This window comes from Sminthopsis crassicaudata, chromosome 2 (assembly GCF_048593235.1).
Source record: "Sminthopsis crassicaudata isolate SCR6 chromosome 2, ASM4859323v1, whole genome shotgun sequence".
NCBI lineage: Eukaryota > Metazoa > Chordata > Mammalia > Dasyuromorphia > Dasyuridae > Sminthopsis > Sminthopsis crassicaudata.
In genome coordinates this window covers 151,045,246-151,062,410 of record NC_133618.1, presented here as the reverse complement: position 1 = coordinate 151,062,410, position 17,165 = coordinate 151,045,246, and the positions used below count along the sequence as shown (strand labels likewise).

Sequence of the window (17,165 nt, the reverse complement as noted above, 5' to 3'; positions counted from 1 at the left end):
CTGAGAAATAAGTGCTATTATTATTCCCATTTTACATTTGAGGAAACTGAGGCAGACAAGGATTAAATATTAGATGCTGGATTTCTAAGTCAAGAAGACTCAGGATTTTATGCTGTAACCACTAACTTCTCCATTCTCTTATCAGGATAATCAGACTGATACTTTACTGAGAAAATACAGTCTATTCACCATGATGCAGTGTTTTCTTCTTCTTCTTCTTCTTCTTCTTCTTCTTCTTCTTCTTCTTCTTCTTCTTCTTCTTCTTCTTCTTCTTCTTCTTCTTCTTCTTCTTCTTCTTCTTCCTTCTTCCTTCTTCTTTCTTCTTCTTCTTCCTTCTTCTTCTTCTTCTTCTTTCTTCTTTCTTCTTCTTCTTCTTTCTTCTTCTCCTCCTCCTCCTCTCTTCTTTCCTCTCTCTCTCTCTCTCTCTCTCTCTCTCTCTCTCTCTCTCTCTCTCTCTCTCTCTCTCTCTCTCTCTCTCTCTCTCTCTCTCTCTCTCTCTCTCTCTCTCTCTCTCTCTCTCTCTCTCTCTCTTTCTCTCTCTTCCCCCTCTTTCCTCTATTTCCCTCCCTCCCTCTCTCTCTCCCTTTCCTTTCCCTCTCCCTCTCTTTCTTTCTCTCTGTGCCTTTTTCCCTCTAATTTTCCCTGTGAAGTAGACTATCCCCTACTGCCCAGAAACATGCCTAGCTCTTCTCCTTCTTCTTAAAAAAAACTCTCACTTAACCCTATAATCCCCTCAACTGATTCTTTTATCTCTCTTCATTTTCCAGGAAATGTCTCCTCTTCCTCTCCTTTTACTCACTTCCTAATCCCCTTGAAGATTCTTTACTGAAATGAAAGTTTTCTCCAGAATTGCCTTCCAATAATATCTTAACTGCCAAATTATCTTTTCTCAGAGATGAGACAAAGAAGAGTTTCCCACCAAAAGCTTTAATTTAAAGACTTGCCACAGATTACTATTCTTACAAAAGAATGCACAATGTGACTTACCAGAGACTGTTAGAACAGAAGGAGATTTTTCTGGCTTGTCAGTAACACGACTGCTATTTCGAACCCAAAAAATTTTGACAGGTTCAGGAGGTCCCACTGCCTGGCAGGAGAGATTGAAGGCTGTGTTTTTGCTCACATTCAAGCTTTCTGGGTGTTTAATGAAATAAGGAAGTCCTTAAAAATAGAATAAAAAATAACATTAAGAAAAGACAAAGAAAAAGGTTCTGAAAAAAATAACAATTCTAGTACAAAAGTAGTTTATTTCTTTCTTGTATAACTTTCTTAAGGCCTGGGAAAAGATTTACTGAATTTGATAAAAGTCTAATAAAAAGAATACAATAGCTATTTCCTACATATCGGCTTAGACCACCATTATATTTTTTTATATAAGCTCTCCAAAGGTTTTGGAATTGGATTTGTTAAGATGTGTTTTAGAAGAAGAAGTATTTTGAAAAAAGTGACAATTGGAAACCATTAAAATATTTGTATCTCACTGCTGTAATGCGAATTCATAGGATTTTTGTTTTACTACAATAAATATAAAGTCAAAGAAAAAGCTTTATATATGTGACTTATAATAAGTATCCTCATCTGGATTATGGAACTGGAAAGTAATCAGAGAGGTGGTGGAAAAATTGGTAGAAAGAAGTAGGGTAATAAATGGTGGCACATGCCTATAATTCCTATTCTTTTGAAAGCTGAGGCTAGTGAATAACTTGATCTTGGGAATACTGAGCTACCATGGGTTAAACTAATCTAATAATTAGATATTCAAGCTAAATCTGGCACCAATATGGTAAATCCTTCCAGAATGGCCATAAGGAGCCACCAGGCTTTAGAACTAGAAGACAAATTAGCTTGTGTCAGAAACACTGCAGGTATGCTGATCAGTAGTGGGATCAAAAAGGAAAGTGAAGAAGAAAGAAGGAAGGCAGAGGAGGAAAGATGAAGGAGAAAGAAGAAAAGGCAAAAAATTAGGATAGAAAAGATAGAAATTCCGTAAAGTTACCATGGACCTGAGTTGCATTTTTACAGTTTTCAAAGCACTTTTACATACATTATCTCATTTGAACAACTAAAAAGTTACAATCCTAACTGATAAGATCTTCCACTAGAAACCCAAATATGGAGCCATTTAAAACAGGCTAAGCAAGACCTTCAAGCATTCCAGTTGATGTATATTTGGTGCATGTGCTAAAAACTAAACAAATCCAAAAGCTTTTGAGGTTTTTTTTTTTAATCTTGAGATTAGAATAACTCATTGGTTCTAATTTGGATATCCTAGGAATGTTGGAAAATTGTTTGTTGGGAGACTTGAGAATGTATGTGAAGCTATTTGGATATAATGACTAATTCCTATCCTGGGTATTTTCCTGGCATTCCGACAAAGGCAAGTTCCTCTAATTTTTCCAGATGGGTGGCAAACTATGGAAAACCTCTCTTAATGAAGCTACTCCATAGCTTCTTCTCTTCTACTGGGTAAATGTTGGGCAATATTCTGAGTTACCCATCTTTTTCCTTTTTCTCTGCTACCTTTGTTCCACCAATTTAAAAAAAAATCATATTCCATATAGAGATTTTAACTCTTTAAGCAATTTCTCAGAAAAATGGGTGGCAGGAAAAAAAAAAGTTTCCATGGGGAAAATGCTTCTTGCTCTAATCACAAAATAAACTGAATCTCTTGGGGAAAAAAAAAAAGAACATGACTTCAGATTTTAGGGAAAGGACAGGACTCAGTGGCTAAATGTCAGTATAACCAAACCCAGGATAGATACTCATCCACTTTGTGTTCCATTTCCTTTAATATTAAGTTAGGATTAGGCAAACCAACAGCAGGTAATAAAAGATGCCAAGCAAGCAAATGTCCATTTACACCAAAGAGATAACAAATATTAACAGCAAACAAATAAATATGAAAGCAATTTCAGAGAGATTTCATTTTGTAGTGGAAATAGCTCTAAACTTTAAAACAGGAGAAATCTTGATTCAAATTTTAGCTCTAACTAGTGGTGTAACCATGAGCAAATCCCTTAACTTAAAGCTCAGTTTCATTTTCTGCTCATACCATTGCTATGTGTTCTCTGGCAATTATCCCCACTTTTCTCCCCAGGGAAAGTTTGGAATCTGCCCCTTGAACAAGAGATCCAGTCCTCCACCTCACTTTCTAGCCAGGTAGCCTTATTGTGAGCCTTCTGGGGATCCCTCTCATTTGTTTATAGTATTTTTCTTCAACAGATTTAGCAGATTGACTTGCTTACTTATATTCATATGCTCAGGACAGGACCTGGCCTATAATAGTCAGGTCAATAAGTATTTATTAGTAAGTACCTATTATGTGCCAAATACTTTGCTAAGTGCCCAGGATATAAAATGAAGCTCTTACAGAGCTCACAATCTTACAGGGGAAAACACTAATAAGTACTTAATAAGTGTTTCATCTATCAAAATGGAGGAATTAATACCCAGTCTTTAATTCAAAGGATCCTAACAATCCTTCAGTAAGCAGCTCTGTTCTTTCAATCATTTGTCTTTTGATTTACCTTGTACTTCAATGTAGATGGGCTCAGACACAACTTCATCACTGTTTATCCTTAATTTGCAAAAGTAGGACCCATTATCAGAACGTTGCACATTGCTTATGCTTTAAAAGAAAAAAAACACAAGATTTTTACTTCCCATCCTGAACAATCCCCATAACAGAAATTTGACATTAGTTGAAAGATTGATAAGTTGGACATAGCTTTCAGTTCCTTGTCTCCTCTTCCCCCTTCTACATTTTCTAAACCCCACACAGTTTTCCATCCTTTAAATACCATTGATTGACAAACAGGAAGAAGCACTGTCAAGCACATGCTATTTGTGTTTCCCAAGTTTCCAATCTCTTTAAAGTTAACTTTGGAAATTACTTCTAAGAAAGAGAAGCAAGGGACTATAAGAGCAGAGTGAAAAAAACTTTTTTTCAAAAAGAAAAATGTGCTATGTGTCAGTATAACCAAACAGATGAAAAGAAATTCATATTCATCAATCGTTGTCATCTAGGTGGTGCAATAGATACAGTATAGATTTTGGGGTCAAAAAGACGAGTTCAAATTCTGTCTTAGAAACTGAATAGCTTTGTGACTTTGGACAAGTCACAACTTTTTTCTGCTTCAATTTCCTCATCTGTAAAATGGGGATGATAGTAGTACCAACTTCACAGAATTGTTGTCAAGATCAAATGAGAAAAAATATGTAAAATTCTATGCAAAACTTAAGATGCTATATAAATGCCCACTCAAACTGGATCAATCCTTCCTCTGGTAAGGCATGAAGATCTCAAAATCAGATACTTTGCTTCTTTGAACACACAGGTCCTTCTTACATTACACTTCATTAAAAGCTAACTTGCTATCTTTCCTAACTACCAATAGCTACTTTTCTAATTAGTTACAATATTTAGGGCTTCAATTCAGTCTTTGTTAACTTAATAATGCCATTAAATATTTTATTTTCTAAGTCATAGACTGTGGGTATATAATGCTAAGAGAGATCTGGTTAACATATTCAATTAGGTAAATTTGTCAGTTTAATAAACACAATATTTGTTTGGGTTGACATAACTAGTCTGGTTGACATAACTAGTTAAAATGCTCAAAGTAGTGCACTGGACTTAGCCGCCATCCTCCTACTTCATCACCCATCTATCTCCCTCTGATTCTTGCTTTTCAGCTCTCTTTTAATTTTTTCTTTACCCCCAGTTAAAAAGCAAGCTCTTTGAGGGCAGGAACTGTCTTTCCTTTTGCTTACATTTGTATACCCAGCACATAGAACAGCACCTGGTCCATGGTAAATCCTATATAAATGTTTGTTGATTGACTGATTGAAGGCTGTGTCATTTTCACTACTTTTTATAGAGTACATGCCACAGGATTGCTAGTAGGATGGTAGTAGTTTTGATCTTGTTTTCTGCAAAGGAGCCATAGAAAATTTTGAAAAATCTTTTTATATCTTTCTTCCTTTTCAGTCTTGCTTTTTATCTGATAGTCATCAACTGTACCAAAAACCAAGTCCAAGAACAACAAGCAGAAAGATTTTTTTGGTAGAAAATTATATTTTGATTACTTAGTGAGTAATTATGGGGGAACTAACTACTCTGGCTCCTGCTTTAGAAGACTCTTTTCTTTCTGTAGTTTTTAGTACAAAAGCAAAATAATATCTATCTTAAGAAGTTCTAACCAATAACTCATGGCAAAAAGTTCTTGAGCAAAAGTCCCAAAATGTACAGTGGGACAATATAAAGCATTACAATGAAAAAAAAGCAGTTTTCTTGTAATCTTTATTTAGTAAAACTTCAAATATGAGGATTTAGTTCAATATTATTAACCTTCATCTATCCCCCAACTTGAACACCAATCCCACATTATTATCAGCTGCCTCCTCTCAATTTCCATATCCAAAATGTAACTCTTTATGTCCTCCCAAACTCAACTAAATATCCTAAACTTCTCACTTACCATTCAAGTCAGAGTAGTCTTTTTTTTCCTTAAAAAGCACTGAAACTATTTTTGAAATTTTATTGGCTCAGGAAACTAAAAATCCAGGCTACTGACATCAGTTTCTAGTTGTCTGAATCCAAAAAATAACCACTGAAGCAGCTCAAAAGGTACTTGGCTAGCGATCTATAATGAGCAATGTAGAGTCAGGGGAGTTTCAATTAACTTGCAGTAATCCAGACTCAGGACAATCAGAGTTCAAATGTGGTTTTAGATGTTTACTAGCTACTGTGATTCTGGGCAAGTCATTCTGTCTGCCTCAATTTTCTCAACTGTATAATAGATATACTGTACAATAGCCTATCTTGCAAGTGTTGTTGTGAGAATAAAATGAGATAATGGTTTTTAAATGTTTACAATATTTATAAAGTTCCTACTGTGTGTCTTGCACATAGCAGGTGCTTAATAAATGCTAGGTTCCCATCTCCTGAAGGTAGATCCCTGCTGAACATCCATTGCTATGACTTAATAAATCTCTTTTTCATTCATTGATGAATAAACTGCCTTAAAATTTGTTAATTGTTGAATGAAATAACTTCATCTCATTCCAATATGGAACCTAAACTTCATACAGATTCAGACAATAGCTCCTCCAAACATCCCTATTTAAATTGAATAAATTATCAAACTTCCAGTCCTCCCTATCCACAATTACTCTCCCTCAATTCTCAGGGTCAATCAATTGCCAAGCTTTGTCTATTCTTTCATATGAGCCCTCCCATATGTTCTTTCTTTACACTAACACAGCTTCTGTACTAATTCAGGTCCTTGTTATCTCTTACCTAGACTGTTACCATAAATTCCTATTTAGCTCCCTTGTTTCTTCTTTCTCTTATCACAAATTCATTTACCAAATAGATAGTCTTAACATAGGTCTGACATATAATTCCTTTACTCATAATTTCAGTGAATCCCCAATGCTTCTAGAATAACTACAAAGTCATCAATCTTGCATTTAAAGCAACAAGTTTTCTTCCTACCTTTCCCGGCTTTCATGTTAGTCCCTCTGTTTGTCAAGCTGATCTCTCCTCACGTTCCAAGGTCAGTTTCCTACCTCCATTCCTTTTCACAAGAGCATCTCCATGCCTTCTCACTGCCACAATGACATCCCTACTCAGGAGCCACCTCCTAGTCTTCTCCCTAGGGTTGGTCTTCTATCCCAGTTGTAATTATTTAGCAAATACTTTTTATTTTTACTTCTCTCTATATGATACATCCCTTCTTCCTATAGAATTAAGCTCCTTGAATTCAGGGATGATTTAATTTTTTTAATTTCATATCCCCAGCATCTAGAGCAGTGTTTTGCACATAATAGGGGAAATGATCAAGATTGATTGTATGTCATTTTAAAAATTTTATTTTATTAAAGCTTTTTTATTTTCAAAACATATGCATGGATAATTTTGCAACATTAACCCTTGAAAAACCTTATGTTCCAAATTTTTCCCTCCTTCTTCCCATCTCCTCTCCTAGATGGCAAGTAAACGGTAAACATGTTAAAATATGTTAAAACCAATATATGTATATTTATTTTGTATCATTTTTAATTTATCTATTTGCAACTAATTGCTTTTGTCATACAATTGCTTAAGACATGGTTCTCTGTCTCTGATCTTAGTTCAGAATTAAGCTGATCTATGAAGGGTTAAGTTTTAGAAATCCATTTTTCTTACTAATCAATATTCTATTCATGCTTCAAGGAATCCTACTATTCTAGAGGGAGATAGAGGGCCACATGAGAATTGGGATCTCGTATTGTTATACCACTAAGCTAACCTTCAATAATGTCTGGTTTTCTGTCCAAAGAAGACTTGGCCACTATCTTGCAGATGGACTGAAACAATGAACTTCTTACATCCCAGGAGGGAAGGAAGGTGTTACTGCTAGCCCCTCAACTCTAAACTTCCATCCAATTACATTGTTTCCTGTGTCTCAGCTATGTATTATGTTGTCCTCAATCACGTTACAGTCTTTGCTCTGTATTTCCCAAAATCTATAAAATAAAATTGTCCCCCCCCTTCATCTGAGGTCTTCCCCACTTACTAGGGAAACTGAGATTCCATTTGTTGATAAATTCATGCTTTATTGATAAATTGATTGTGCTTAGAATGTTGTTTACCTTATTTTAGCTATAACACAGGCACCTAACAAATGATTGCTCAACTGAATGAAATTGATATGAAGAAGCATTCCAAATTCATCATCTTTGTTGATTATTACAACTCTTAATATTCATCTGGATGAATCTGCTTTTTCATACCAAACCAAAGAGGAATAGGACAAAATTAGAAAATAAGATAACTGGGATTTTGGAGTCATTTAACATTATCAGTAGAAAGTTGAAAACCAAGATGTTAGATAAATTGATCAATATATGGTATCACTGCATACTCTCTTTTACAAATAACCCTACTGCAGACCATAGCAATTCTTAGTCTATAAAGACTGGTGATTTATTTTTTTATACTCTACAGGATAGAAAATATGCAGAAACCCTGTGTCATCAAGTGCCTCTAATTTTTATTTGTTAATTTCTAATAATTAAAATTGGCAACTAGTCTTTTAAATAAAAAATTATTTAGTATTTTAAAATGCCATTAATAGGCAGTATATGCTACTGCCTCTTAATATGCTATACTGCCTATTGAAAAGAGATATAAATTTGGAAGTCCTGGTTTGGAATCCCAGCTCTATGACTGACGACTTGAATGAGCTCTAACAAGTGCTTTTACTTCTCTGGACCTGAATTCTTCATATGTAAAGTAAAAAAGTAGGACTAGATGACATCAAAAGTCATTTTGTCCTTGAAATCTATGACTCTATTATTCATTTTTAAAAATAACATTCCTAATACATTTTTATGTCATTTAGCCATTGTTTCATTGAAGAGAGTATACTTTAGATAATTTATGAAGGAAATACAAACTGTCAATAACCATGTGAAAAGATATTCAAATTTCTTAATAGGCAAAGAAATGTTGAAATAAGACTACATTAATAAGACATTTCTTTGCACTTAACATAACAGCAAAGGAGGGAGGGAAGGAAAGAAGGAAGGGGGAAAGAAAGAAGGAGGGAGGGAAGGAAGGAAAAAAGAAAGGAAGGAAGGAGGGAAGGAAGGAAGGAGGGAAGGAGGGAAGGAAGGAAGGAAGGAAAGAAGGAAGGAAGGAAGGAAGGAAGGAAGGAAGGAAGGAAGGAAGGAAGGAAGGAAGGAAGGAAGGAAGGAAGGAAGGAAGGAAGGAAGGAAGGAGGGAAGGAAGGAAGGAGGGAAGGAAGGAAGGAAGGAGGGAAGGAAGGAAGGAGGGAAGGAAGGAAGGAAGGAAGGAAGGAAGGAAGGAAGGAAGGAGGGAAGGAAGGAGGGAAGGAAGGAGGGAGGGAAGGAGGGAGGGAAGGAAGGAGGGAAGGAAGGAGGGAAGGAAGGAGGGAGGGAAGGAGGGAAGGAGGGAAGGAAGGAAGGAGGGAAGGAAGGAAGAAGGGAAGGAGGGAAGGAAGGAAGGAAGGAAGGAAGGAAGGAAGGAAGGAAGGAAGGCGGGAAGGAAGGAAGGAAGGCGGGAAGGAAGGAAGGCAGGAAGGCGGGAAGGAAGGAAGGAAGGAAGGAAAGAAGGAGGGAGGGAAGGCGGGAAGGAAGGAAGGAAGGAAGGAAGGAAGGAAGGAAGGAAGGCGGGAAGGAAGGAAGGAGGGAAGGAAGGAAAGAGGGAAGGCGGGAAGGAAGGAAGGAAGGAAGGAAGGAAGGAGGGAAGGAAGGAAGGAAGGAGGGAAGGAAGGAAGGAAGGAAGGCAGGAAGGAAGGAAAGAAGGAAGGAGGGAAGGAAGGAAGGAAGGAAGGAAAGAGGGAAGGCGGGAAGGAAGGAAGGAAGGAAGGAAGGAAGGAAGGAGGGAAGGAAGGAAGGAAGGAGGGAAGGAAGGAAGGAAGGAAGGCAGGAAGGAAGGAAAGAAGGAAGGAGGGAAGGAAGGAAGGAAGGAAGGAAGGAGGGAAGGAAGGAAGGAAGGAAGGAGGGAAGGAAGGAAGGAAGGAAGGAGGGAAGGAAGGAAGGAAGGAAGGAAGGAGGGAAGGAAGGAAGGAAGGAGGGAAGGAAGGAAGGAAGGAAGGAGGGAAGGAAGGAAGGAAGGAAGGAAGGAGGGAAGGAAGGAAGGAAGGAGGGAAGGAAGGAAGGAAGGAAGGAGGGAGGGAGGGAAGGAAAGAAGAAAGGAAGGAAGGAAGGAAGGAAGGAAGGAAGGAAGGAAGGAAGGAAGGAAGGAAGGAAGGAAGGAAGGAGGGAAGGAAGGAAGGAAGGAAGGAAGGAAGGAAGGAAGGAAGGAAGGAAGGAAGGAAGAAGGGAAGAAAGGAAGGAAGGAAGGAAGGAAGAAGGGAAGAAAGGAAGGAAGGAAGGAGGGAAGGAAGGAAGGAAGGAAGGAAGGAAGGAAGGAAGGAAGGAAGGAAGGAAGGAAGGAAGGAAGGAAGGAAGGAAGAAGGGAAGAAAGGAAGGAAGGAAGGAGGGAAGGAAGGAAGGAAGGAAGGAAGGAAGGAAGGAAGGAAGGAAGGAAGGAAGGAAGGAAGGAAGGAAGGAAGGAAAGAAGGAAGGAAGGAAGGAAGGAAGGAAAGAAGGAAGGAAAGAAGGAAGGAAGGAAGGAAGGAGGGAGGGAAGGAAAGAAGGAAGGAAGGAGGGAGGGAGGGAAGGAAAGAAGAAAGGAAGGAAGGAAGGAAGGAAGGAAGGAAGGAAGGAAGGAAGGAAGGAAGGAAGGAAGGAAGGAAGGAAGGAAGGAAGGAAGGAAGGAAGAAGGGAAGGAAGGAAGGAAGGAAGGAAGGAAGAAGGGAAGGAAGGAAGGAAAGAAGGAAGGAAGGAAGGAAGGAAGGAAGGAAGAAGGGAAGGAAGGAAGGAAGGAAGGAAGAAGGGAAGGAAGGAAGGAAAGAAGGAAGGAAGGAAGGAAGGAAGGAAGGAAGGAAGAAGGGAAGGAAGGAAGGAAGGAAGGAAGAAGGGAAGGAAGGAAGGAAAGAAGGAAGGAAGGAAGGAAGGAAGGAAGGAAGGAAGGAAAGAAGGAAGGAAAGAAGGAAGGAAGGAAGGAAGGAGGGAGGGAAGGAAAGAAGGAAGGAAGGAGGGAAGGAAAGAAAAAAGGAAGTTTAAAAAAATAAAGGTAAGAAGGAAGGGGAGAAGGAAGAAAGATGCATTTACCTGAAAGTTGCAATAATTGATGTAAATTCCTCATCCGAGTAAAACTGTGTGATCACATGATGAGCCTCCAGTAGCTCCTTCCCATCTTTCCACCAAGAGATAAATGCAGTTTCTAGATACACATTGGGCACACTGATTGAGCAATTGAATTTGACATCTTTATGTTCAGAAAGTATTATATGTCCTATTGTGTGCTTAAAGGCAAGAGATGAGAGGCTATTTGCTTTTTCAGGCATTACCCCAGGGGTCTTTGCATGTCTTGTGTTTGGAGTCCCAGACAACACTGGAGTAAACAGCAGACTAGCAATGTCCATGTTAGTTGGAAGGACATCAGATGCTTTAGCTGGCAAAATCTCTGAAGAAGGAGGCTTTGCAGGTGTCGGGTACGATATTCTTTCTTGTAACAGCTCACTGAAATCTGGAAAAAAAAATTTAAATCTTTCTTAATAGCAGCAAAGAAATCATCTTTTTTGCAAGTGGCAGTGTTACTCAGAGGTAGGCACTTAATCAATCTGGGTTTTAATGCTGTTTAATTCTATTCTGTAAAATAACTTGCCTGAAGCCAGATGCTTTCCTTAGATCTAAACATGATTCTAAACAAAATAATCTCTAGGATTCCTAAAAGAAGGCATAGGAAACATGATTGCTGTCTTTAAGTAAGTGAAAAGCTGTCATGTGAAAGTATATGGTTCCATTGGATGTCTAAAGAGAAACAGATTTCCATTCAAAATAAGAATGTCCTAATTAGCCACAGGTATTGACAAATACAGACCAACAGAGTTAAATGGCTTCCCCCAGGGTCACACAGCTTATAAGTGTCTGAGAGCAGATTTGAATTTAGATCTTTCTGACTCGGGCCTAGCACTCTTCTCCCTGTGCCATCAACTGTCTCTAATTTCTATTTGTTAGAGAGACTGATTTGTTAGGGACTAAGGCCTCCACCACTGGAAGTGTTCAAGCAGAGGCTTAAGGACCTGTCACAGTATTTATAAGTAAGTATTTATAAGTAAGTATTTATACATAAGGCTCCATGATTATGTGAACACCAACTTCCAACTAACTCTCTAAGAGTCTAAGAGTCTAGATTCTAGGGACAGAAGTTTACTTCTCATATGAGCAAGTGATCTTCTCAAGGAGAAAAATTTCATCACATGGACACAGCCCTAACCACAGATTGGGTCACTGTAGGTCACTGTTCAAAAAGGGAAGAGGTTATTTGTCAGGCAGATTAAGTAAGAGTCTTATTTTACAGACTAGAATTAAACAGCATTAAAACCCAGATTGATTAAGTGCCTTGGTATCACTACCAAGGGGAAAAAGTCAGTATTAATGGCATAGTGAAGCCTATGGATGACCCCTTCTCAGAAGTGTTTTTAAATGCACAAAATACAATATATACAATTATAAAAGAAAACAAATGTTAATGAAAATAAATTATTTTTTCCATCAAGTTTACACATATTACTCTGAAATCTATGTATAGAGCCCTTGGAGGTCTATGAATTTTAGGTTAAGAATCTATAGTTTAGAGGAGAGAGAGAGATAAGAAGCATCAGAGAAAGCTTCCCTAAGAGGGTGGCAAGAATGGGATGTAGGATTGGACATTTAGGCAGGATACCCCAATATCCCCACCCTCCCTGGTGGAAAATGTGACTATGGAGAGAACCGGTTTCACCAAATGACTTCACTTTCCTTCCAGTTGTTTCAATGCCCTTTCACTGATACTGATGAACCTGTCTCTTGGCAGCTGGGGACAGGCAGTCATTAAAATTCCTTTGTCCTTTCTCATTCCACTGTATTCCCTTATAGATTACTCACCTTCCTCTCTCTTTGCACCATAGAACCTCTTTCCTTTCCCCAGAGATCTCGTGACGCCTGAATTTGCTTCATTTCACTGCTTTTATTACCAATAGTGAGAAACGTAGCCTATGTTATACAACTCGTAGGAAGGCACTTCTATTCTTCATGGATGAAGACTAAATCTATCTTTTATTCTCTGAGGACTCATCACACTGTGAGGTGTGGAGAGAAGAAGGAGACTTTCACTGGTTATTCCCCATGTCTGGAATTCTTTTCCTCCTCATCTCCACCTCTTTGGTATCTCAGTCAAAATTACACTTTCTACAAGAATCCTTTCCTGGTTTTCTCATATTTTCTCCCAACATCCTTTCACACAGTCATCCCATTTGACAAATAGTATTTTTAATGACAAAAAAAAGAGGGAAATCAGTGTAAATGACATATACATTTTTTAAAAGTCTGAAAATATGTGTACCTCCCTTCTCTACAAAGAGGTGGATGAAGGTATCTTTTTTGAATCATTACTTTTCTTTATAATTTCATGTTTATTTGTGATTTTTTAATGGTTCTTTCCACTTATTTATTCATTGTAGCCAATGTATATATTGTTTTTAGCTTTGCTTTCTTCACTCTGTATCACTTCATGTAGATCTTTTCATCTATCAACTCATTGGGCATTTTAAATACACAGTAATATTTCATTACATAGATATACCATAACTTCTTTAGCCAGTTGTCAATGGGTATCTGTTTTCAGCCTTTATTCTCAAAGAGGACCGATGACATCATGAAGGTGATGTTTTGACTCTTAAGTGAACTGGATTTAATTGAGACAGAGTTTCAAAGAGTTATCATCCTCAGTTTCTCCTACAAGTCAGTAAAGTCCAGTAAAAAAAAAATGCCAACAACTGGCAATGGACCAGGATGCAAAGGGTGACATTGGTTGATAAGCATCTATTTTGTTTCCCAATTCCAGTTAATTCTATTTCCTTTCCTTTGTTGACTACCTCCAAATTACCCTGATTATACTTTATTTGTACATAGTTGTTTTCACGTTGTTTCCCTCAATAGATTAGGAGTTTCTTGAAATAAGGGACTGATTTTTTGTTTTTTTCATTTTCCTTATATTCCCAGAGCTTAGTTCAGTGCCTGGAACATAGTAGGTATTTAATGAGTGTCACTTGATGGACTGACTGACAATTTAGTCTTTTAGATAAACTTTAAAAGTTACTAGTTTCAGGATAGCTAGGTGGCGCAGTGGATAGAGCACCAGCCCTGAAGTCAGAAGGACCTGAGTTCAAATATGATCTCAGACACAACACTTCCTAGCTGTGTGACCCTGGGCAAGTCACTTAACCCCAGCCTCAGGGGGGAAAAAAAAAAAAAAGTGACCAGTTTCTCTCAGCCACAAGTGCTACATGGACAGTTTTGTTTTGTTTTGATAAGGCAATTGGGGTTCAGTGGTTCTGGTCACATGGCTAGTGTTTTAAGCATCTATAGATTTGAACTCAGGTTCTCCTGACTTGAAGGCTGATGCTCTATTCACTGAACCATCTAGCTGAAGCTATGTGGACATTTTAAGGGTGTGAAACTGCTTTCCTTTTAACTGTCAACTCTATAGAGTCTTCTGTGTTGAGAGTTTTCCCACCCCCATAATATCTTGGAATCCATTGATTAAAGAGCAGTGATTCTTATTAATGAATGATCTCATGTAGGACTTGAATCCAGATCTTCTTGTCTACAGGCCCAGCACTCTCTAACCACCATGTCACACTGCTTCAATCTATATTATTACATTAAAAATATCACTTCTCATGGTGAAAAATGTTATCTTCCTCCACAGAAAGAACCAATGAAGCCGAAATACAGAAAGAGGCATACTATTTTTCATTTTCTGTGTTGTGTTTTTCCCCCTTTGGGTCTGTATCTTTTTTCACAATGTGACTATTATGGTAATATGTATGTTTTGAATGGCTGTATTTCCTATAAGGAATTGTTTATTGTGTCTCAGGAAGGAGAGAGGTAGGGGGGGACAGAAAATGTAGTGCTCAAAATTTTTAATGTTAAAAATTATCCTTATGCCAAAATTATATATATATGTTACATATTTATAACATATATATAATCTGGGGGGAAATAAAATGTTATTTTTTTAAAATTCACTAAACTGTGTATGTTCTTGTCCCAGTGATACCATTGTTACATATGTTCCCAAAAGATACCAAGGACAAAGAGAAAGATTCCAAATATACAAATATTTATAATTGGTTTTTTTGTGGTAGCAATGAAAAAGAAGGAAAATAGATGTCCATTAATCAGGGAATGGAAAGGCCCAGAAAGATTTACAATATTTACACAAACTGACGCTGAGCAAAACAAGCAGAACCAGGAATGCATTGTACACAATAGCAACAAGAATCTGCAATGAAGAACTATAAAAGACCTGGTTCTTCTCAGTGGTTCAGTGATCCAAAACAATCCCAATAAACTTTGGGCCAAAAATGCCATCTGCATCCAGAAAAAGAACTGTGGAGACTGAATGTAAATCAACAGATGCTATGTTCACTTCTTTTTTTCTGTTTTTTTTTTCCTCTCTCATGAATTTTCCCTTTTGCTCTGAGTTTTCTCTCCCACATGATTCCTAAAGCAATGTGTTAAAAATATATTTTTTAAATCAAGAAATGAATGAAAAACTTTGGCATATCCATGTAACAAAACATTATTATATGATAAGAAAAGACTTCAAAGAAACTTGGGAAAATGTCTCTGATCAATGAAGAGACCTACCACAAAAGAATCAAATTTGAACTATAAATGATTTTCCCTTGGGATCTGGGATGAGAGATGAGGGAGGGTAGTAAAATGCTAAATCTAAGCTTTAAGAGGACAGGGACTATCTTGATTGTTTATATATGTATCTACACAGTGTTTAGTCAGTGCTACCAGATGTTGATAGTTAATAAATAAATGTTCATTTTAATAAATAACATTTATTAACTTTTTCACTTCCTTTGGGAGAAAAAAAGAAAAAAGGCATCAAGAAAAGAGTTATGATTCATCTAGACAACTAGATACTGTAGTAGAAAGAGCATTGGACCTGGAGTCAGAAAAGTTTGTACACAAAGCAGGCCTGAGACATTTATTAATTGTATGATCTTGAACTGTTTGCCTCAGTTCCTCATCTGTAAAGTGAAGGTTAAAAACAATGCTCAGGTTTTCTTTTATTTTGGTTTTTTGTACCTCCTTTTCAATTTTGTCATTTCTAGTTTGTTTTTTAAGCTTTTTATTTTCAAAACATATGCATAGATAGTTTTCAGCATTCACCCTCAAAAAACCTTGTGTTCCAATTTTTTTCTCCCCTTTCCTTCCCCCCATCCCCTCCCCTAGACAAGTAATCAGATATATGTTAAACATGTGCAGTTCTTTTATATATATTTCTACAATTATCTTGCTGGACAAGAAAAATCAGATCAAAAGGAAAAAAATGAGAAAAAATAAAATGTAAGAAAACAACAACAAAAATGTGAAAATATTATGTTGTGATCCACACTCAGTCCCCACAATCCTCTCCCTAGATGTAGATGACTTTCCTCATCACAAGACCAAGTTCAGAGAGCTATCAGAGATGGGCATCCACTCAGTTTCCATTTCCTTGCCATACAAAAAAGGGCTGCTACAAACATTTTTGCACATGTGGGTCTTTTTTTCCTTTTTATCCTCTTTTATCTTTATCCTCTTTGGGATATAGGCCCAGTAGAGATACTGCTGGACCAAAGAGTATACTTTGATAGACTTTTGGGCATAGTTGGACAATATTTTTAAAGGCAATTTCTTGCAAATCTTACAAAGTTTAAACTTTGTTTTAAAGTTTAACAAAGTTTTAAACTTAGTGTTATATAAATACTAGCAATTATTTGAGCTCAGTATTAAAGTTAAGCCTTAGAGATGAAAAAGGGTAGAAAGGATGAAGGGATGTAAGAACAAACCTTGAGCATGAATTCTTCCATGGGGGAAATTTTATCTTTTTTCCACTGACCTTAATTCAATTCCATAAACCTTTTATTAGGTGCCTACTAAGCACAAGGCACCATACCAGGACTAAAGACGAAAAGATTAAAAAAAAAAAGGTATACAAAAACAACCCCCCCAAAAAAGAAAATAATTCCAGCTCTCCAACAATTTACAGTTGATATTCTCCACAATATAAATACTTGAGGAAAATACCACAATCGGACACTTACGTCTAGTCTACAAGAAATTATTGAGGTGGAGAGTATTCAGTTGAATAAACAAAACTTACAACGGAGGGTTCACTCAGTTGGCTCTCAAACAAGGTTTTGTTTCTATCACAAAGAAATATTCCCAGAAATGGATTCAGGATTCAGGATCCCAAAATATTGGAGGTTTCTGAATAATCTGCAATATCTATAGTTCTCTAATAAAAATTGGCCTTAAAAACAGGCCAATGCAAAGCAACTATTCATCAGGACCTAAAACTTCAGAACTGAAAACAGCCATTTCCTATGGCTGTTATTCTCAGACAATCGGAACCAGATATTCTGTTATTAAGTGCTCTATTCGAATTATTTCTAGGGAAGCATTAATGTTTATTTAACCCAAGGATTTCCTTTTCCTCCCCTTCCCCACAAAAAGCCACATTCCTTTGATCTCGGTTCTGGCTTCAAGAGCAGGCTTTG

General features: G+C 37.2%; 1 protein-coding gene across 2 annotated transcripts in view; it reads right to left on the bottom strand.

Annotated features, from left to right (window-relative positions):
* Positions 1-17,165, bottom strand: part of MERTK (MER proto-oncogene, tyrosine kinase) — a 115,035-nt gene that overhangs the window by 73,943 nt on the left and 23,927 nt on the right. For both annotated transcript variants that reach the window (XM_074287687.1, XM_074287686.1), the window contains exons 2-4: positions 10,669-11,086; positions 3,528-3,628; positions 988-1,161 (exon numbers count right to left, since the gene is read on the bottom strand). In XM_074287687.1, the coding sequence (XP_074143788.1) occupies positions 988-1,161; positions 3,528-3,628; positions 10,669-11,086 (693 nt within the window). The remainder of the gene's footprint in view (positions 1-987; positions 1,162-3,527; positions 3,629-10,668; positions 11,087-17,165) is intronic.